At 51.6% G+C, this 21,714-nt stretch overlaps 5 protein-coding genes and 1 non-coding gene across 6 annotated transcripts; 3 read left to right on the top strand and 3 right to left on the bottom strand.

Annotated features, from left to right (window-relative positions):
- Positions 1–287: 287 nt before the first annotated feature.
- On the top strand, positions 288–1,941 carry LRRN4CL (LRRN4 C-terminal like). Its single transcript, XM_044681292.1, has 2 exons — positions 288–466; positions 958–1,941. Exon 2 carries the CDS (start codon positions 963–965, stop codon positions 1,692–1,694), a length of 732 nt encoding a protein of 243 aa, XP_044537227.1. The 5' UTR covers positions 288–466; positions 958–962; the 3' UTR covers positions 1,695–1,941.
- Positions 1,942–7,608: 5,667 nt separating this feature from the next.
- Positions 7,609–11,540, top strand: UBXN1 (UBX domain protein 1). Its single transcript, XM_044680210.1, has 10 exons — positions 7,609–7,685; positions 8,154–8,238; positions 8,777–8,830; positions 9,017–9,123; positions 9,241–9,310; positions 9,632–9,823; positions 9,922–9,973; positions 10,175–10,288; positions 11,048–11,240; positions 11,396–11,540. Exons 2-10 carry the CDS (start codon positions 8,180–8,182, stop codon positions 11,443–11,445), a joined length of 891 nt encoding a protein of 296 aa, XP_044536145.1. The 5' UTR covers positions 7,609–7,685; positions 8,154–8,179; the 3' UTR covers positions 11,446–11,540.
- A 662-nt stretch (positions 11,541–12,202) lies between these two features.
- Positions 12,203–12,993, bottom strand: LOC123251679 (ubiquinol-cytochrome-c reductase complex assembly factor 3). Its single transcript, XM_044680989.1, is given in 3 exon segments — positions 12,203–12,522; positions 12,810–12,944; positions 12,946–12,993. Coding segments are annotated over 3 exon segments (333 nt in total). The 3' UTR covers positions 12,203–12,372.
- A 2,967-nt stretch (positions 12,994–15,960) lies between these two features.
- On the bottom strand, positions 15,961–16,895 carry CSKMT (citrate synthase lysine methyltransferase). The gene is made up of 2 exons (XM_044680246.1): positions 16,735–16,895; positions 15,961–16,643 (listed from the first exon to the last, which is right to left on the bottom strand). The coding sequence occupies exons 1-2, from the start codon at positions 16,790–16,792 to the stop codon at positions 15,976–15,978; spliced, it is 726 nt and encodes a 241-aa protein (XP_044536181.1). The 5' UTR covers positions 16,793–16,895; the 3' UTR covers positions 15,961–15,975.
- A 270-nt stretch (positions 16,896–17,165) lies between these two features.
- LOC123253163 lies at positions 17,166–17,314 on the bottom strand. Its single transcript, XR_006506552.1, has one exon. It is a non-coding gene; the product is annotated as a small nucleolar RNA SNORA57 (small nucleolar RNA).
- A 226-nt stretch (positions 17,315–17,540) lies between these two features.
- C6H11orf98 (chromosome 6 C11orf98 homolog) lies at positions 17,541–19,400 on the top strand. The gene is made up of 4 exons (XM_044680247.1): positions 17,541–17,647; positions 17,919–18,043; positions 18,807–18,904; positions 19,047–19,400. Exons 1-4 carry the CDS (start codon positions 17,609–17,611, stop codon positions 19,160–19,162), a joined length of 378 nt encoding a protein of 125 aa, XP_044536182.1. The 5' UTR covers positions 17,541–17,608; the 3' UTR covers positions 19,163–19,400.
- Positions 19,401–21,714: the final 2,314 nt, after the last annotated feature.

Here is a 21,714-nt window from a genome sequence, read left to right as displayed (position 1 = left end):
ATCAGGGGACTTTCATCGAGGCCCAGATGGCCACCTCTTCCCAGGTGGTGGTCTTCCATCACCACTATCCACACTGAAACTCACTAACATCCCTCATATGTTAAACACATTCCATTTTTAAGCTATTGGCTAGTGTCCATGTTCCCCTCCCTTTTCAGGACCCTGGAAGCCTGGCCTCCAGCTGGGCCAGATGAATGTGGTTTTCCCCATCCCTAGTCTTGTGACTCAGACCCTGTGGTGGGACCAACCCTCCTCTTGGCAGTCACAGAAGCACAGATGGGGGGGGAGCAGATAGTGACATCACCACTGAGGGTTATAAAATTAGAGACTTTTGACAAAACACTGGCAGAAGAGCTTGAAGGCCCTTCAGACTGACCGCCAATGCTGCCGATGCTGTCATGAGAATCCCCATCACCTGATCGACCCGATTCCAGAAACACCCTTGCTCTTCCCAGACTGCTAGCCGGTGAGTGGGGCTGGGGAGAAACCGGACAGCAAAGGAGCATTTGTGAGGTTCCTGGCTCCCTGGATTTCACACTTTCCTCCATTGTTATAGAAAGGGGGCCTAATGGAGTGGAAGGAACCCTGTTGTTGGTCAGAGTCTAGGTTCAAGTCCTGATTCTGGCTAATACTCATATTGAGTGGAGGCAAAGAAGGTCCTTTCCAGCTCAAAACCCTCAGAAATTCTGTCAAGTCAGGAGCATATGCACTGGGATTACAGACAGCTGTGGCCATTGTTTACTTCAGCCTAGTGTGTGTGTACATATAGACATAAATATTATATACACCCATCTAGGTAAAGAGTGAGATCTCTAGGACTCGCGTGCAGTTCATCTTTTACTCTCATTAGAGATTTGTTTTCCTCTTCGCTGACCCTCACATGACTTATCTGCCCACCTCCTGTAAAATATTGGGGAAGAGGCAGTTCTGATTGGCCTGTTTTTCTTCTCATTATAGGTACAATGCTGAGTTCCACCTGCTTCCTGAAGTTTCTGACTATTGTTTTGTTTTTACCATACCTGGCTTGGAATCTCTCTTCAGATGACTATGAGGAAGAAGAGGAGGAGGAGGGAGAGAAGACTCCCCCTCCTGAGCTTGGCTTCTGTGATTATGACCGTTGTAGACATCTACAAGTGCCCTGCAAAGAACTCCAGGGCCTGAATGGCTCAGCCTGCCTCTGCCCAGGTACCTCTAGTCCCAGCCAACCTCCAGAACCTCCCCGTCTTGGAGATGTGCGAATCTGGCCAGATGAAGGTCGGGCAGAAGTCCACTGGTGTGCTCCTGCCTCCCCTGTGGACAAATATTGGCTTGATCTCTGGGAAGGAAGTGACCCTGTCAGAACAGGCCCTCCTGTCCTGTTCAACAACACTGTCCGGAGGGCAGAATTGGAAGGGCTGAAACCTGGAGGGACTTATATCCTTTGTGTGGTGGCCTCAAATGATGCTGGGGAAAGTCCTGTTCCAGAAGGAGGTGGAGCAGACTTTGATGCAAATGGGATGCCCCTCTTTGGACCCTGCCGCCATCTTTCCGTTCCTCTCAGTCTTCGGACCCTTTTGCATATCGCAGTAGGGATAGGGATGGTCCTGATCTGTATCAGCTCTGCTGTCTTGCTATGGCATTTCTGTCCCTGGAAGCACTGGGGTCACCACCAGCTCAGAGGTGGTGCTGCTTTCAGAGCTGGGGAAGAACTGTAGTAGCCCTCACCAGGAGCTTAATTAAGGACCATGGACAGAGCAGCCTGGTTTTCCATGCCTTAAGAAAGTGGCCCTAGCTATATTGACAGAGGGAGCTACCCTCAGAAAGGAAAGTCACTAGGCCCCATGCCCCAGTGTGCTTAACATGGGCCTGAGTCCTATGTGTGCAAGGAAATTCTTTGTTCTCATTGTCTATTTTGAGTTTACACTTGATGGTTTGACTGAAATATATAAAGTTTGTAAATAATAGTGGTGGATAGTGGTGGTTGCCCATTCAAAGTATTATTGCTCAAAGTCAAAATGACCTTTAATAGCTTTTATTTACAAAAGAGGTGGAAAGAGTGAAAGCAGAGAAATACAAAAGGGTAGAGAAGACATCAGCCTATCTAACTAAATATTGCTCAGGTGCTCAACTCGGCCAGGACTTGTTGACCTTCAACTGGAATTAAACTCTCTCCAGAAGATAGGAAGGGAAAGCCAGCTATCCACTCACCCAAGTTCAACTCCAAGAAGCAGGTCAAAACAGTGACTCGAGCTGATGGTGACTCCTGAGGCCAACTTTCTTCCCTGAGCTGACCTTCCTTAAGCTGACTTCCTTCTTGAAGTCCAACTTCTCCTTGAAGCTGACTTCCTTCTTGGAGTTGACCTCTCCCTAGCCTTAGAAATTCAGGGCCTTTTATAGTGGCATCTTTTCCCTTCCCCTTTTCACAAGGGCCAATCCCAGCTTCCAAATTGCCTAGTACTGCCCAGGGGAGCAATATCTATGGGATCCACTTCTCACCTTCTGGAGGTATGAATTCTCATCAACAGGGTTCACTCACTGTTTCTTGGCTGATTGAGCTTCTGATGGTGTGAATTCTCTTAAGTGGTTTGCAAGCTCCTCTACCTAGTTCAAGCTTGTGTTGATTCAATCAAAAGGTAGACAAAGGAGAGTTAATCCTGTCTTCACAATCTAGGGAGCTACTAAGTAGAGGTACTTAAGTTATTGTTAAAAAAAAAGTGTTGGGGGGGCGCAGCTGGGTAGCTCAGTGGAGTGAGAGTTAGGCCTAGAGACAGGAGGTCCTAGGTTCAAATCCAGCCTCAGCCACTTCCCAGCTGTGTGACCTTGGGCAAGTCACTTGACCCCCATTGCCCACCCTTACCAATCTTCCACCTATGAGACAATACACCGAAGTACAAGGGTTTAAAAAAAAAAAAAGTGTTAACTCAAAATAGACAAAGGGAATAAAGGATTCCCTTTCACAAGTATAAACTCAGAATAGACAAAGAGAACAAAGAATTCCCTTTCACATATGTAAGAGTCAAAAGCTACAATCAGAGATGATCATTTAATGTGACTGGGCTCTGGTCTGCAGATTAATCTTCCTGAAAGGATAATTTGCTTCTCTCAACTAGACCTTGCTTCTTGCTGACTAATAAATATACCATAATGGAGCCCAGGGCCTTGTCTGTAGGCTTCTGTGCCAGTATGCCTGGGGCTGATGGAGTCGGGGGGGGGGAGGGGCGAGAGAAGAAAGGAAATTCCTCCTTGGGACTGGGCCAGAGTTGGGGCATCACCCAGAACAGCTCTCTGGGGTCTAGGGTGCAAGGACTCTTCCCATTTAACAGATGGGCAAACAAACCCGAGGAGGTGAAGGGACTTGCCCCAGCTATCTACCCATGACACCATCTAGATCAGTGATTCCCAAAGTGGGCGCTACCACCCCCTGGCGGATGCTGTAGAGATCCAGGGGAGCGGTGATGGCCACCGGCATTTATCTTTCCTATTAATTGCTATTAAAATTTTAAAAACAATTAATTTCCAGGGAGCTAAGTAATATTTTTTCTAGAAGGGGAGCAGTAGGCCAAAAAAGTTTGGGAACCACTGAGATGGTTTGTAAAGGGCTTGGATCACGGCAATGGACTCCATTTTCCCAAATCCAAACGCCATGCTCTTCCCACTTTGGGAAGTATGCTGTCTCTAAACAGGAAAAAGAGAACTTTTTGCTTCCATTATTTAAAAAAAAAAAAAAAAAAAAAAGGGTCCCTGGAATGGGTTTAACTACTAGATCCTGCCTTTTGCTCTCCCCCTTAGTCTTATTTAACCTGCCACCTCCACCCCCTCTTCCCTGCTCAAGCCTTGAGGCCCAGGCTGTGTTGCCATTTCCGAGATTTAAAAGCTAACCCTGCTGCTTACTGGTCCTGAGACCTTCTATGGGTTTCTATTTCCCATCAGGAAAATGAGATTTCCCTTTCTAGCCCTGAACTTCCTGAAGTTCTAGCTGTCATCTCTCTGGAGATGTGTACATGGGTGGAGTCCTCATAGCCTCTGACTCAAGCCCCTAGAGCCTTTAGAGAGCAGATGGTGGGGGTGGAAGGGTCACTGGGGCTGTGGACAGAGCCCAAGAGCCACTAGCACAGGCCTAGACATGTTTTTAGCAGATCCCTGTAGCCCTATGTCCCTAGTTCTGTAGATGAAGGTGAAAAGCAGATGTCAACAAGCATCAAGTGCCTACCAGGTGCTACAGTATATAGAGTATCCAGCCTAGAGTTAGGAAGGCTCATCTTCCTGAGTTCAAATCTGGCACTTCCTAGCTGTGTGACCCTGGGGCAAGTCACTTCAGCCTGTTGGCCTCAGTTTCCTCCTCTGTCAAAGAAGCTGAAAAATGAAATGATAAACCAGACCAGCATCTTTGCCAAGAAAACCTCCGGGGAGGTCACAGTAAGTTGAACATGACCAAACCAACAAGGTTCCTGGCCCTATAAGCACTGGGGTTGCAAAATGAGGCAAGAACAAACTGTTCTCAAGAAGCTCATAGTCTAATGGAGAGATGTCAGTCAGCAAGCATTTACAAAGCACTTACTATGTGTTGGGAACTGTGCCAAGCACTGGGGATATAGAAAAATGCAAGAGACAGTTTTCCCCCCCAAGGAGTTCACAGTCAAATATTTTGTACAAATACAATAAAAAACAAGATAAATTGGAAATATCAATGAGGGAAGATACTAAGAGTAAAGAAGACTTGAAAAAGCTTTGTGTAATGGGAGACTTTAGCTGAGACTTGAAAGAAGCCAGAATCAGGAGGTAAGAATTAGGAGGGAGAGAATACTGGACATGGGGAATAGCCAGAGTCTGGAGTGTCCTGTGTAAAGAAGAGCAGAGGCTAGCATTACTTTGTCAAAGAATATGGGTGGGGAGGCAGCCAGGTAGCTCAGTGGATGAAGAGCCAGACCTAGAGACAAGGAGGTCCTAGGTTCAAGTCTGGCCTCAGACACTTCCCAGCTGTGTTACCTTGGGTAAGACACTTGGGTAAGACCTGTTGCCCAGCCCTTATTGCTCTTCTGCTTTGAAACCAATATCCAGTATTGATTCTAGGGGGGGAAGTTGAAATTTTTAAAGAAAAAGAAAAAGTATGTCATGGGTACCTTTGGGGCAGGTAGGTGGTTCAGTGGATTAAAGGCCAGGCCTGGAGATGAATTGAGGGGGGGGGGGGTGTCTTGGGTTCAAATGTGATCTCAGGCACTTCCTAGCTGTGGGACCCTGGGCAAGTCACTAAACCCCTACCACTCTTCTGCTTTGGACTCAATACTTAGTTTTGATTTTAAGATGGAAAATAAAAGTTAAAAAAAAAAATAACATGAAGAGGGTGGGGGTGGAGTAGAAGGTGTAAAAAGATTGGAAAGGCAGGAAAGTGCCATGTTGAGAGCTTTAACTGAAAAATGGAGGATTGTATATTTTATTGTGGAAGTAATAGGGAGTCAACTGAATGAAGGGCTGTGGGTATGAAGGTCAGACTTGCCCTTTAGGCTTAACCTCAATTTGACAGTTGAGTAAAGGATGGACCCAAGGGGAGATGAGACTTGCAGCAGGCAGACTTACCAATAGCTATTGCAATAGCCCAGGTGAGAGGTGATGAGGGACTTCACCAGGATGGTGTCAGTGTCCCTGGAGAAAAGGGGGGATGTATAGGAAAGATGTTGTCAGGGTGGAACATACAGGTCATAGGACCTGGCAATTGTTTGGATATGAGAGGTGAGAGTGAGGAGTTGAGAATGCCCTGTAAGGTGCAGCTTGAGTGCCTGGGAGGATGATGGTACCCTGGACAGTAATGGGGAAATTAAGAAGAGGAGAAAGGTTTGGGAGAAAAGATAATGAGTTCAGTTTAAACATGATGAATTTAAGATGTTGACAATAACATTCCAGTTTGAGAGATCCAATAGGCAGTTGGAAATGTAAGATTTAGAGTCTGGAAGAAAGGCTAGTTAGAGACTTGAGAATCATCTGCAGAGATGGCCACTGAATCCAAGGAGCTAATGAGATCAAAGTAAAATAGTCTAGAGGAAAAATGGGAGAGAAGACCCCATTGCAGAACTGGGACTTGAGGTGGGAACCATAGATTAAGTGATCGTGACTTGGATGGTCTAGCAAAAAAAAAAAAAAAAAGAAAAGAAAGGGAAAGGTCAGACAGGTAGGAAGAAAACCAGGAGAAAGCCACCAGTGTCAAGAGAGTATCAAAAAGAAGAGGGTGATGAATCAAGTGTCAAAAACTGCCAAAGACAAGGGAGGATGGAGACTGAGAGAAGCAATCAAGAGATCACAGGGAACTTCAGTGAGAGCTGGTTCAGTTGGGTGATGAGGTTGAAAGTCAGATTCTAAAAGTAATAAGGAAAAAGAGAGGAAATGGACGCATTGGTTTTAGATTTCAAGGAGTTAAGCCAGAAAAGAGAGGAGACATAGGACTAACTATAGTTAACAAGGCTGGCTAGACCTTTAGACCAGGTTTTTATTGAGGAAGGGGGAGACATGGCTATGTTTGTAGGAAGTAGGGAAGCAGTGAATAGAGAGGGATTGAAAATAAGTGAGGAAGGGGGATGACAGAAGGGGCAGTCTTCCGGAGAAGATAGAATGGGACTCTGTGCATGTAAGAGTTCACCTCAGCAAGCAAAGGGCTAATTTTCATGTAAAATGGGTGAAGGAAGAGACAGTGACTGGCCGATGGGAATTGAGGAGGGGAGAAGAGGGGGCACTCAGAGAATAGCCTCCATTTCTTCATAAAACCATGAGGCAAGGCTCTCAGTTGAAAGGGTGGAGAGAAGGGAAGCTATGGGAGGTTGTGGGGGGTGGGGAGGCAAACAATTTGGAAGATACTCTGATAAGTGAGAGAGTTGTAAAAAGATTGCAATGGCCAGTTGAGATTAGTGGATCAGTCAACACAAATTGGGAATATGCTCCTACCTCTATGTTTTTGTTCCCCAGGTAGAGCAGCAATTGGCCAGGACTGAAAAGGCCAGGGTAGAATTTAACTAGTTCACCAGAGGGGTAAAGGGATAGAGTGTAGCCGAGGGAGAGGGCCCAGAAAGACATCTCACTAAAGGGTCTCCCTTCTCTGCTCCAGCCACTGATCTCCAGCCTCCTTCAAGTCCCAAGTAAAATCCCAGCCCCTACGGGAAGGAGCTCCTCCTCTCTTCCTAGAACTGGGAGCTCCTGGAGGACAGAGCCTGAAGGCACACAGTAGGCTTCCTTCCATGCTCCATGATTAACTGGAGCCAGGGTGCCAAAGAACCGGGTTTGGGCCAGGGGGAGGAGGGGTGGGTGCCTACAGGTTGCAATTAGATCCGGGAATCTCGGAGCTCATCAACACACGGGAAGCTTTTCTGGGGAAGGCGACCTTGTGGCGCGGCCCGGCTGCAGTGCCCCTGGGCTTCTTCCAGAGCCACGCGGAGAAGTGCCCCTTCGCAACCTTTCCGCCCACCCTTCCAGCTCTACGGGCGCTGCAGCAGGGTTGTCTAGGAAACCGACGGGACCACGTGCCCTAGAGCTGCAAAGTCGTCCTCTCTGAATTGTCCCTCCGCGGCTCCCGTAGGCCGCCCCACCTCTGGCCCAGTGATCCCACGTGACAAAACACCGGCACTTCCGATTTCTTCGGATTCTTCCACCTTCACGCTTATCCCTCGCCCCCTCCCCCGCCACCCCCCACTAACGCCCCGCGCATCCGGAGCCGCCGAATCTGGGTGAGCGCGTGCGGCCCATGGCCTGAGGAAAGAGCGAGAGGGGGTGCGCGTAGCCTGAAGAGGGCTCGCGTACTGGGACTAGGGAGGGGAACGAGGTGCGGACCGGGAGGAGGTGCGCGTGGCCCACAGGGGGCTGCGGCCTGGGTTCGGAAAAGAGTACACGCAGCGGAGGCGCGCGCCCTGGCCCCGCCCCCTGGACGGTCCGGAGACCTGTTCGCGCGCAGCCCCGCCAGACCAGGGGTGGGGGGGGCCGTGGCGACGGCCTCAGCCCCGCCCCCTGTCTTCGTGGGTGCGCGCGCGCGCAGCCCCAAGCGGCACCTGCCCCTGGCGGAAAGGGGTAAAGAAGGAGGTGGGGGCAGCGCGTGCGCGCGCGCACGCGACCGCCCTTAGCTCCGCCTCCTTCCGGGAAAGGAAGGGAGGCGCGTGCCCGCCATCCTGACCCCGCCCCCGCCCCCTCCCCCCCCTCAGGTCCCGGTGGAGGCGGAGGCGGCGCCATGGCGGAGCGGACGGCTCTGGAGAGTCTCATCGAGATGGGCTTCCCGCGGGGGCGCGCGTAAGGGAACCCGCCCCGGGCCCTGGTGGGGCGCGCGGCTCCAGTCTCCCCCAGCTCCTCCCCAATCTTTTGGGAGCTCGGCCTCCCCCCTTCCCGCGCCCCTAGGAGGCCCAGCCCCTCCCCCGCCCTCGGGACCCCTCCCCACGGGGAACCTCGAGGCTGTTTCCCCCGCTCCTTCTGGTCGGGCTTCTTCCCGTAGATGCCCCCACCAACTTACAGAGTTCCCTGCCTGCCCTGGGCCTGATCCTCTTCTGAGTCCCTTGTGTCCAGGCCATCCTCTCCGCCCCGGGGGCCTGGCTGCTCTCGTAAGTGCAGGTGACAGTGACAGTCACCTCAAGGGGGCCTGGACACAAGTGGCCTGGGCACCTCTCCAGCCTTCCCTTCCCTCATCTGCAGAACTGAAGGGTGAAATAAGGGGACCCTATTGGACCCCATCCTATAAATAACCCTGCTCTGCCCCCACCCCCCAAAGTGATCTGTGTCCAACCTCTTTCTCCCCACCTGGGTGGGAGCTACTCACCCTGGTTTTTGTCCCCAGGGAGAAGGCTTTGGCCCTGACCGGGAACCAGGGCATCGAGTCTGCCATGGACTGGTGAGAGGAGAGGGAGACTGAGGGATGGTTGATTTGGAATAAGGGGGACACCGGTGGGGGCCTGTGGGAGTGGGGAGGTGTCCTGGAAGAGGAGAGGGAGAAAGAACGTTGTGTGGTAGGTGGAGAAGCTCAGGATTCTCCCCTCAAACCATGGCCCCACCTCACTAGGTTGCCCCACTCATTTAGGTTGATGGAACATGAAGATGACCTGGATGTGGATGAGCCCCCAGCTTCCCCCCTGGGACACTCCTTGGGGCATGAGCCCCCTTCCTATGGGGGAGGCAGCCCTGAAGGTCAGAGCCAAAGAAATAGGCGGAGGAGTGGCACCTTCTGATTAGGGAAGGGATGGGGACTTGGGGAGATCTGGCTGAGTCAGGATGGTTGGGGACATGATCCACCAATTTTCACAGGGCCTGGGGCTGTGCAGGTGGAGGAGAAGCCACCTCTGACTGAAGAGGAGAAGCGGGAACAGACCAAGAGGTAAACTACCTCCCCAACTTTTCCTGATAGAACCTCCAATTTCCCTGGAACCTAGGCCCCTGTGTTGGCTGCTTTGGGGCTCAGGCCTCTCTTTTTTGCTGGCCTGTTTTCTGTTCATGTTGTGGATAGGGTTGGTTTGCTCTAAGTTGTCTTCTGTCTCTTGCAGTAAAGAACATGGTGCTGTGCATACAGTAGGTATTTAAGAAGTTCTCCAAGTAGCCCAGTATCTTCTTTTTCCATTTCTCCAGATTCTCATCAGATGCTGTTTTACAATCCTTGTCATTGAGATCTATTACCACCACTCTCTCCTGTCTAATCCAGGATGCTGGAGCTGGTGGCCCAGAAGCAGAAGGAGCGAGGAGAAAGGGAGCAGCGAGAAGCAGTGGAGCGAGAGAGGCAGAGGAGGCGGCAGGGCCAGGAACTGTCGGCTGCACGCCAGCGCCTCCAGGAGGATGAGATGCGTAGGGCAGCTGAGGAGCGGAGGAGGGAGAAGGCTGAAGAGACAGCAGCCAGGTCAGGGATACCTGGGATGGTAGGGGCAGGAGGAGATGCTGGCAAGGGTTCTGGGGAGCTCCCCATTGTGATTTTCCTCCTCCTTCTCTCTGTTCCAGACAGCGGGTCCGAGAGAAGATTGAAAGGGATAAAGTTGAGAGAGCCAAGAAGGTGGGTTACTTTGGAGGGAGGGATCCTGTGTGAAATACCAGGGTAGGGTCAGTTGTGTGATGACTTCTCCACTCCACTTTGTAGAGGACTTTAAAAGGCCAGTTGTGACTGTCACGTGGGAAGCCATTTATCATGACAGTGGGTGTGTGAGGGGGCTACAAATTAAGGGTGAACTTTTAGCTGTTTTCCCTCAACCCCTAGTTTGGTGGCACTGGATCACAGATGACCTCCCCTGCAACTGAGCCAGGCCCTGTTCCTTCCTCTCCCAGTCAGGAGCCTCCCACCAAGCGAGAATATGATCAGTGTCGAATACAGGTGTGTGTCATGATTCCCTGGGTGGCCATGGGGCCTCCTCCATGCCAAGAGCTGTATGGAGGTGCTGCTCCCATAGCCTCAGCTTCTTCCCATTATCCCACACTCTAGGATCTGTTCTTTGGCCAAGTTTTCCTCTCCTCAAATGAAATCCTCCCTTTTTCAGTAAGTTAGCCAGTTGACCTCTATCCTGTTCTAGTTTTTGTTCTACTATAGATGCATACTGTATTACTTGTTTATAATCTTAGCACTTCAGCTCCCAGAGGCTGGCCCATTACCTCTCAAGATTACTTGGCTCTCTCGATGTTGTAGAGTCCCAGAGAACAGGGAATAGGCTTTTTTAACTTAACCACTTACAACATTCAGCACAGCCACAGAAAGGTGCTTAATCCGTTTTTTCATCATGGGAGTCTCCTAGAAAGGGCCTTCTTAGGCTTTTCTTGTAGCAATTTTTATTTAAGCAGCTAGGTAGCAAAATGGATGGAGCTCAGGGCCTGGAGCCAGAACACTTGAGTTGAAATTCAGACATTCACTAGCTGTGTATCCCTAGTCACTTAATTGTTTGTCTCAGTTTCCTCATCTGTAAAATGGGGCTCATAGTAGCATCTCCCTCCTCAAGTAGTTATTCAGATCATTGTAGAGTACTTTAGAAGAATCTAGCACAGAGCAAACTAGATATAAAAGTGAGCTACTGTGGTATTTAAGCCTTTACCCTGTACCTTTCCTACCCAGTGCTTGATTGTCTCTCAACCTGCTTTCCAGGTTCGACTGCCTGATGGGACGTCCTTGACACAGACATTCAAGGCCCGAGAGCAGTTGGCTGCAGTGAGACTCTATGTGGAGCTTCATCGAGGGGAGGAACTAGGGGGTGGGCAGGACCCTGTACAGCTGCTCAGTGGCTTCCCCCGGCGGGCCTTTTCTGAAGCTGATATGGAGAGACCACTGCAGGAGCTGGGTACGAGACTAAGGTTGTGCAACCATCTGTTGGGCTCTGGGGGACAGGAGACAGCCTGAAGTGGATCCAGGTTTAGATGCTAGAAACTTTGGAGTCTTTGGAGCAAAAAGGAAGGCTTCCACTTGGCTGAATCTCCTTTTTTCTCCCATCTATAGGACTCGTGCCTTCTGCTGTCCTCATTGTAGCCAAGAAGTGTGCCAGCTGAAGGGGTCTCCAGCCTCCTCTCCTTCCCCCCCCTCCAAACCCTCCTCTGACAGAGCACTGACACCCCTCCCTAATAAACACATCCTGAGTCATGTATGTCAGGCTCCTTTCTGAAGGCTTGGGCGGGTGAAAAGGGAGGCAGAAAAACCTAGGAGAGGGAGAGATCTGAGCCTCCCAGACTGGTTTCATCAAGTGTGTCTTGGCTCCAACTCTTTGCAGCTCTGCTTATTGCCATGAAGCACCCTGTCAGTGTGGGTCAGGTTTTACTTGTCCCTTGACAAGTTCTTGAGTTTGGGCCTGGATCCTGTGAACTTTCTACAGTGCTCCTCAGAGAAAATCAGGTTCGAAGGGACCTTAATGGCCAACCTCCCCCCCACCCCAAGATCTCTCCTTTACAGCCCAGCCTTTGCCAGAAGACCCCCAAGGAGATCAGCCACTCTGAGGCCTCCTCCTCAAATACAGCCAAGCTGGATCCAGCAAAATAGGCCAAGATCTTTGCCCTCAGCATGCAGATGTATAAAAGTGATCCCCAAGCCTGATAAGTGTTCCTGACCAAGCCAAAAGCTCTTCTGGAACCAGGACTAGAGCCTTTTCACCTAGTGACTGGCACATGTGGCCCAGGGGGGGCAGAATGAACGGCAGCTGCAGTTTGGGGGAGGGGGAAATAATTCCTCTCAGTCATTTTCTTGGTCAGAGAGGAAGCCCAAGGCTGCCATACACTAAGAGACAACGGTCATCCCATTAAGACACCTGCCAAATATAAAAACCAGGTTTATTCCACACTAGGGAATCGGATAAGGCAGCCACCTTCTCTGGGGGAGGATCTGTCATGTCCTGACCCCCACGCCCGGTTCAGTCCTCCATCACCCAGGAGAGTAGAGAAGATGAGGGGAGATGCCAAGTTCGGATAGGGGCCCAGGAAAGGGCATCAGGCCGTCCTCCCACCCGCCTGGCGATTCCAGTCCTTCCTCCAGGCCACATTCTCCTGCGTCTCAGCGGCCTCCCGGAGTGTGTCCATCCACAGTATCTTAGTTTTGGTCGCCTCGTCCAAGTGCCGCGGGTTCCTCTCCTGGATGTCCTGGGCAGGGCCAAAGGGGGAGGGGAGGGGGTCAGGGGCCTGGGACCAAAGGCTAGCGATCGCCGAGGACTCCCCAGTTACACTCCCCGCCTCCCCCAGTTAGTATCTCCATATGCAAACACGCCTCATTTACCCAGGGAGACTGTCAATTCCCCAACGGCAGAAGACCCGAGCAGTTCCTCCCGGTCGCCCGCCAGTCTGCACTACGCCTGCACCGGCGAGTCCAGAAGGCGGGGCGGGAACGCAAGTTCCCGGCGCCGCTGCCCCCTGGGCGGTTCACAACTCACCTTGAGCAGTTCGTGCGTCCGCTGCTCCCCCGGAGTCACGAGCACAAAGAGAAAGACCCCCAGGCCGGCGCCGGCGCCCAGTACCACGACTGCCTGCAGAGACTTGCGCAGCGACTCCATGGCCCCGACCCACCCCTCCAGCGAGGTTCCGCCCCCAACGCCTAGAGAGGCCGCTTGCGGGCATAGAGATGCGAGGCGCAGCGTAACCTAGGTTCGGATGTCGGCCTAGAGCGACCAACGTGGGCCATCGAGAGGGGGCGGAGGAAGACCGGAAGGCGGCCTCCTGGGAGGAGGCTTTAAACGGGGAGGGGAAAGAGGGCGACGCAGAGCGAGGCTTGGAGAGCTTCTCCTCGCCAGGGCAGGGAAGCGAGAGAAGAGAGCTCGTAACTATGGCAATCTCGGCCGGACACTGCCGAGTCCTCCCAGACGTGCTGGCGGCAGGATACCAGCATGGTCTCCCCTCCTCCGGGGGCTGGCCTCACCCCTCCGCAGCGCATGTGTCGTTATCTTTACCTAAAAAAATAGTGCAGACTCGGAGGGCCCGATCCAGCCTGTCCGCTAGACGTCCAGCTAATGGCCACCTAGGATAACGTCCAATCAGATTCTACCAGTAGAGGGAACCGCTAGTATTGTGGTTGTTTTTGCGAAGGAAGCTTTCAGCTGCAGCCTTCGTTTACCGCCCTCTCCCTGGAAAGGAGTTGGTGTCTCTCTTCCACGGGAAGATGCCACGTTTATAGGCGTTCTTTCCCCTTCCCTTGGTGCAGCGATCATACAGGCTGTGCCCTGTACGCTCATACAAGGCCTCTTGGCTCTGTCCACGGAGTCGCTTATCAGCTCCCAGCCTCGGTTTCTTCCTCTTAAATACAACACCTCTCCCCCACCCGCAGGTACATAATGAGGATCTAATGGGGCTGAGAAGAGTGTCTTGCAAATCTTAAAATACTAGCTGTTGTGAGTATAAATGACGGGCGTTTATTAAAGGCATATTCGGTGCAAAGTCCTTGTTCCAGCAGCCCCCATTGTAATGAAAGAACCCTTGGGGGATGTGGAATAATCTGACTTTGGTGGTAAAAACTTCCTTTTCTGGATCTTTCAAAGTTCTGCCAGCAGAACCTGAATTACCAAACCTCACCTCCACTAGGTTTACTTCTCCATCCAGCTGGCCTGGAAGCACGGCTGTTTCTCAAGGCTCTTGGGTTCAGAGTCCTGGGCTACCTCCATCTGCCTCGGAGAAGAGATGACTCGCTGGGCACAAGCTTCCTTGTTGCCACAAGCAAGCTAGCTTGCTTCAAATGAGGACTTTAGGGTCAAAGATCTTTTTCAGCTCTAAAGTATTCTATTCTTCTATGATTCTTAAGACCTCTGGGGGAGAGCTGGGAGAGCTGGGCTCAAATCCCAGCTCTGCAATCCCGTTCCCTGTGAGTTTTGGTTGCTTGCCTGCAAAATGAATAGGTTGGATTAGTTGTCTTTAAGATCTCCAGCTCTATTAATTTGCTTGCACAATACTTAGCCTCACAGTCACCTGGTGAAGTTGGAAGTGTATTACAAGTATTATTGTCATTCGACATATGAGGAAACTGATTTAGAAAGGTATAGGGATTTGTCCAAATCCTACTATCCAATCATTAAGTCCAGGCAGCAACATGTCTTGTCTCTGAAAGGGTCTGATTGGGCTTAAGTATATGAGCATGACCTCATATCTCATTACTCTCCCTCCCCCCACTCAGCAAAACAAAACCCAAGGAGCTGGCCAATTTTAGGGGAAGGGTCTCACAAGAAGATCCCTAAGCCACATGTTCAGGCAGTTGAAAGGAAAAAAAGGCTTCAGCCTTTTCTCTTCCTCCTGGAAGATCCAAACCTCTTCCCCAATTTTCCCTCCCCCTCCATAATCTCCCTGCTGCTTGTCAGCCTCCTTTCCTCAGATGCGATTAAGGGGCCAGTTTCCAAAGGAGATTATAGGGGTAAAGTCAGTCTCCCCTTCTGTGGGAGACTGGGCATAAACAGTCTGGGGACAGAGCGAGACACTAGTGTATCAGGAAGATCTTTTGAGTGGAGATCTCCCACTGTCACCCTGTTTGTCACTGGCCCTCACCATGGCCTTCCTGCCTAGGAGCAGTGAGGAGGAGGAGGAAGTGTCTTGGCCCAGCAATAGCCCAGGTTCTCCCTGGAAACCAGACCCTCCAAATCAAGTCAAGAACTTGTGGGATGAGCAGGACATTCAGGTATGTGCTCCAAGCCCTCTTTTCCCTTTGGCCTAGAACCTTCTCCAAGGCCTTGCTTCTGCTGTTTTCAGATTCTCAGTCAGCTTCTGCCCTGCCTTAGGTTTCTTCTCAAAAGCCTCGTCCACCATCCATCACGGTGGAAGCCACAGATATAAATGAGGTGGAAAGTGGGGAGCTCAGGTGGCCTCCGGAGGACTTGCTGTTATCAGACAGCGAAGAGGAAGAGGATGAGGCCTTTTTCCAGGACCAAGATGAAGAATCAGGTGAAGGTGTTGGTCATTAAAAGATGAAGAAGACATTTAGGGGAAGGACCACGAAGAAATGGATGATAGACAGGAAACAATTGTTTAGATGGGAAAGAGAAAAAACAAGGCAGTGCTAACAGAAACAGATGAATATTTTAACACTGTATGGCAGAGTGGAGGGAGTGATTCAAATGCTACCCCAGAAACTTAAGCATTTGACTCTTGGCCAAGTCAGTTATTTTGAGTCTCAGTTTCATCAGCTGTAAAATGGGGAGAATTTCCATCAAAGTTGATTGTAAAGGACTTTCTTTACTACCTTAAAAGACTTTGAAAATGTTCAATGTTAAAATGTCATTTCCCCACCCCAGGCTGGGCTTGGTGCCCCTTGGATCCCAGATCCCCTCTAAGGACTGTCAATCCTGGATCTGACTGGGAGCAGGAAGAAGAGGAAGAAACCTGGGGGGAGAGTGAAACTTCCTGGATTTCGGGTAAGATAAGACTCCTTCCCTGATTTCCTGAATCATGGCCCCATCTGTGGTTCCCCTCACCAATGTGACCTGCTGGGATACTACTAACCAACTCGGAAAATTAAAGAGTTCAGCCAAACTTCCCCCTTCCTACCCCCACCCCCAGCCTGAGGGGAAAGTTATTACTCACCCCCAAACTTGACACACACAAATAAAATAGGCAAGATCCCCTTTATTGAGCTGCCTGGACCAAGTAAGCAAAATAGCTGAGTCCCCTGAAGGGTCCCAGTTCGTGTACTGTTACCAATCGACTGGCAGCTCCTTGCTCCAAGCAGGGCAAGCGAACATCAGGGTCCTCATCTGAGAATTGCACTAGGGTGCCTTGGGGGGCCAGCACCCGCAAACACTCAGACAAAAGCTGCTCTGCCCCAGTTCGGCCACCCCTGGCCACAGCATCCCAGGTCCCCTTGTCTAGCACCAGTTGGAAGGACCCAGAAGGACAGACAGAGCCCAGGTTCCGGGCATCGGCCTGTAGGAAATGCAGCTGGGAAGCAGGGTGCCTCGGGTGCAGCCCAGGGTGGTCTCCATCCCCTTCCAGCAAGCCCTTCATGCGGGACACAGCCACTGGAGAAAAGTCCACCCCTAGCACATTCAAAGGCAGCGAGCATTTGGCGTAGAGTCCGGGGCACAAGTCCGAGGTCCCACAGCCCACATCCAGCACCTTGAGTGGGGCCGCTGCTGGCCCCGGGGGAGACCCTTTCTGTAGCAGCTGCAGGAGGAGTTCCTGAACTTCCTCGTAGCCAAAAAACCAGTCGAAGTTGGGGGCACTTCCCGGCAGCACCTGGCCGTGGAGCCGGTCCCAGAGGCTGGGATCGGCCAGGCAGCTATCGGCCAGGGAGCCTGCGCGGGGAGAGGGTAGCTGTAAAGGGCAAGCACTGGGCACCCCCCACCCCCACCTTCCCTCCCAAACTCCCCACCTCCAACTTCCTACCGGCCCAGGAGCGCTGCAGCCTGGTCGCCTCATGGAGGAATCTGCGCAACAGCGCCATCGGGAAGGTGGCCAAGGACTCAGAGGTCCTCTGCTGCGGCGCAGGGAGGCTCAGGACCGCAGCTAGGTCACTGTGGCCAACAACACCTCGCCCCTCCTCCCCTGCCCGTCTCGGTCTCCGTCATCGCAACGTCACCCCCCCGGAACGAACCGGTTAAGAACAAAGGCCAGAGCCAGACTGCTAGCAAAGCAGAGCTTGGACTTTATTGAATGGTTAAGAGCGAATCGAGGACAACCAAGGGGTGATGCAGTCGTTCCAGGTCCAGTGGTGGCGGCGATCAAGGTCCTGCAACAGAAAGAGAGCGGATCAGCATCCGAGGATGAGGGGGAAGCACTTCGGCCCCCGAGCCCCCTTCTCAGCACCGCAAAAGGGACGGTGTCCCGGCGATTGAGGATAGAACCGGCGGATGGGGAGCCGCCGGCACCGAAGACATGACGCCGGGGGAACCAGGGTCCCCTTGTTCTGCCTCCGTACATAACGGGGGCCGGGACCAAGCACCCGGCCCCCGCCAAGAAATGGAGGTGCGCTGCGGAGCAGCACGCGGTCGCAGTGCGGCTGAGGCCCCTCCTCCCCTCGGCCGTCCCAGAGAGCACCCTCCGCTGGAGGCGAACCGGCCATACTCACCGGCTCCCCGGCAGGAAAGGGGATGCGTTTGCGGGCCATACCTTTTTATAGCCGTCTCTCCCCGCCCCCTTCTTCTCATTGGTCTCTCTCTGTTCGGGGGAGGAGCCTCCGCTCCCAAAGGGGAGGGACACGGCTAGACGCTGGTGGATTTTTCTACCCCGGAGCGCCTTACCTGAGCTCGGACCCTGGACTATGGGGGCCCCTGGGGGAAAGATCAACCGGCCGCGGACGGTGACTGCCTGGGTCCCCGTCCGATGACCCCTCGGCAACTCGGGCCTGGCTGCCTTCCCCATGCCCCTGCCTCCGGCCCGCTCCGGCCTAGTGGCCCTTTAGCCCAGACTGGGGCAGCCCAGCCCACGCAGGCCCCCTGGGCCCCGCTTCTCCTCCCGGCCCCCTCCGGCGGGGTAGCTGGGGGGCAGCGAACAGGGGGCGGGGGGGGGTGTTCTATCACGGACTGGTTCCAGACCCTCCCTACCCTAACTCTGCTGCCCTTCCTCCCCAGGAGCTGAAAAAGAAACTGTTCAAGCGGCGCCGAGTGCTGAGCCGGGAGCGGAGGCGGCAGCACCGGGTGGTCGGGGCGGTGGTGGACGAGGGGCTTATTACTCGCCATCATCTCAAGAAGCGGGCGTGAGTCCCCAGGGACCCTGGACTTCCCCATGACTCTTCTTGCCCCTGTCATGCCCCCTATTTCCCAAACCTTTCCTAGAGGACCTCCCGGCAGAGGGAGGGCATTCTTGGCAGAAGGGGCAACCAGTGCAAAGGCGGGGAGGTGGGAGAAGGGAGACAGGAGATGGGAGGGCCCTGTGTGAGGACAGAAAGACAATTTGGCCCTGGGGGGGCCCCGTGGATATGTTTTATTGCCCAGTAGGTGCCGTTTTAAGGCCATTTAAGTACTACATATAGCGGCAGTAGCTTCTCAATCAGTGCCTTGTTGCCTGGAGTGAATTGAGGCAGTGTAGACCAGTTGGTGTCTCTAGAACCTTCTTAAGTCCTATGATCCTATAATCACTGGCTGTCCCCCACCCCTTTGGATAAAGAGACTGAGCTGCTTCTGACCTTGCACCTATCTCCCACCCATTGGAGTTTGGGGCAAAAGCCTGGAGGCCCTTTGAGAATTCAGGCAGCAATGCTTACTGGGTGCCAGTCCTGTGCCAGGCCCCAGGGATAGAATGGAAAAGGTCCCTGCCCTCAAAGAGCTTACTACCTCCTTTGGGTATGTGTGTGTGTGGGGATAATGTGTACCCATATAAGGAAATTCAGAACCTACACAAAATGCAAAGTGATTTCCTCTGGAAAGTGATTGCTGACTTGGAGCAATCAGGAAAGGCTTCCTGTAGGAGGCTGCCTCCGAGCTAACTGCTGATGGAGCTTCTTTGCTCATTTCCTTTAGGTCCAGTGCCCGGGCCAACATCACCCTGTCTGGGAAGAAGCGCAGGAAACTTTTGCAACAGATCCGGCATGCCCAGAAGGAGAAGGCTGCCATGGAAGGTGAGGGGGGCAGAGGGGATGAAGGTGGGGGTGGAGAGATAACTCAGTCTTCTCCAAAAAGAAATGGGGAGGTGGGACAGAGAGAGGCTGAAGTTAAGAGGTCTTTCTGCTGTCTAACCTTTCCCCACCACCCTTTGGTCAGTGGAAGCCCCCCTGAAGCCAGGCAGGACTACTGAGGCAAAACCTAGACGGCAGAAGAAAATGAAAACTGGAGTCATCCAGGATGTGGAGATGGAAAACCTAGAACCTGACAGCTGAGCCCCAACAACCTCAGAAGAGACTATCCCTTCACTTAGGACAAGGAGGCAGAGCCCAACGCAGACAGGCTCCAGTCTTTCTCCCTCCTCCCCTCCTGCCCCCTCCACTCTTCAAGTCCCTTTGCTCAGGGAGGGGAGGTGTTAAATATTGCTTCCTCTGCTTTCTGTGGGGGGGGGGGGAGAAGGGGGCAGATGGTTCAGTAGTGATGACAGTTTATAATAAAGTCATTTGAATTCTGGCTGTCACGTTTCTGTGATTCTCTGTGGAAAGAAGGGGATATAGTAGGAAGGGTGGGGGGATCAAAAACCATTGTGGTGGGAAGACGGGAACAGGGCAAATTTGAGTTCCTGGGACAGGTGGCCCAATCCAGAGGAACCAGCTAAGGGTTGGCAGGAAGAAGGCAAACCCTGCTCCACAGATGGATGGTTCTGTCTTTCTTGGGTGAACTGTAGTTTGCCGAGTGTGCTCCAGAATGACCCTAAAGCCTTATAAATAGCATCACCAAGGCCCCAAGTGTGAGGAGACCTGGGTTAGTCCCTTCTTTCTTTCTCAGGTCTGTAATTGTTCTACTTCCTTACCAGGGTTGTTGTTTTTTTGTTGTTGTTGTTGTTGTTGTTGTTTTCCCCCATCAATCAGCAGGGCATGTAGAATAAGGCAGTTTGGTGTTTCAGTGGATAGAACACTGAATTGGGTCAGGAAGACCTGAGTTCAAATTTTCCTTCCAATTCTTAGTAACCCTGGGTAAGTCACTTACCCCTGTCTCCCTTAGCTTACCTGTAAAATGAGGATAATAATAGCACCTGTCTCATAGGCTGTCTTATATTGAGACAATATTTATAAAGTTGTCCCTTAAAGGAATGTATAAATGCTAGGTATCATGTAGGATGTTTTGGGAAGTAGGAGGCAAAGTTGTATCACTCAAGACAAATCATTGTAACTGGTGACTCCATAGCTTCACTGAGCCTTTAAGAGTCCCTCCAACTGCAAGGAGATCAAATCAGTCAGTACTTAAGGAAATTAACTCAGCTTCCCCGGAAGGACAAATGCTTTGTCTGTGATGAGAGGATGAAGAAATGGGATTCACTGGAAAAGCCCTGGATGTTGGGGAAGATTGAAAGCAAATGGAGAAGAGGGCCGATGAGATGGAGACAGCATTGTGGATGCACATGAACTTGGACAGTCTTGGAGAAATAGTGGAGGAGAGAAGGACTTAGCCCTTGTGCACGGTGCACAGTAACCCTCAGCCTTCAAAGCCCCACTTCCAGCAGGAGACTTTCGGCCCTTGGGGATCTTTTTTCTGTTCCCCTTGCATGCAGTCCCCTCCACATTCTGCTAGTGAGATCGAAGGACATGAATCTCTTTCAAGCATTCAGCACAGTTTTATGTTTCAGGCCATTTTTGGCTTTGTGACCCCATTTGGGATTTTGTTGACACACAGTAGGTGTTTAATAAATCCTTATTCCCTTCCCCCCCCTTCCCTTTCTCACCCCTCTCCTCCAGTATATTGTTTGTTTTTTCTAACCCTCACCTTCTGTCTTAGAATCAATACTGTATATTGGTTCCAAGGCAGAAGAGTGGTCAGGTCTAAGCAATGAGGGTTAAGGGACTTGTCCAAGATCACACAGCTAGGAATTGCCTGAGGCTGCATTTGAACCCTGGATCTCCCACCTCTAAGCCTGGCACTCTATCCACTGAGCAATGGAGCTGCCCCCAGTACACTGTTTTGACTTGTGCCCTTGTGTGTATCAGCTTTGTCTCTTCCACACAACGGTCGATTTCTTTTCCTTTTTTTTAAACCTCACCTTCTGTCTTAAGAGTGGATACTGAGTATCGGTCCAAAGCAGAAGAGCTAGGCAATGAAAGTGAAGTGATTGGTCCAGTCACACAGCTAGGAAGTATCTGAGGACACTGTGGAAGCCAGCGCCTCGGGCTCCAGGCCAGGTTCTCTTTCCACACCTGACTGCTCCTCTAAATGGTCAGTTTCTTGAGGGGGCCTAGCATTATACAGTCAGTCAGTATCCCCAGATGTATAATCAGTGATTTTATTAAGTGATTGGATTTCTAAGGGCTGGGGGGGGGGGGGGGAGGGATTAAGGAGCTATGAGTGAATCAGAAACTAATCAATCCAGACAATTAACTGGGAAAGCACGAATCCCAAGTGAAGAAGCAAAAGTCTGAAAAGGTCTGTTTACCTTATTACATCAGGACTCTTAGCCTCTGACTAGCTCTCTCTCTGTGATCCAGGTTGGGTCTCCAGCTCTTACTCTAAACCCACTTTGGTGACTTCCCTTATGAGGTAGGTACTATTATCAGCCCCATTTTACAGATGAAGAAATTGAGGCTGAGAGATTAGGGGACTTGCCTATATACAACTAGTGTCTAAGTGTCAAACTCGGTTCTTCCTGATCTTGCTGTTGCTTCTCAATTCTTCCTGTCCTTGATTTATTGATTTATTATTATTATTATTATTATTTTTTAACATTAATTAATATACATTTTTAACATGGTTGCCTTATTCATACTCCTCTTATCCCCTTCACCCCCCCCCCCCC

This window comes from Gracilinanus agilis, chromosome 6 (genome assembly GCF_016433145.1).
Source record: "Gracilinanus agilis isolate LMUSP501 chromosome 6, AgileGrace, whole genome shotgun sequence".
Classification (NCBI taxonomy): Eukaryota; Metazoa; Chordata; class Mammalia; order Didelphimorphia; family Didelphidae; genus Gracilinanus; species Gracilinanus agilis.
This window is presented reverse-complemented; position numbering and strand designations above follow the sequence as displayed.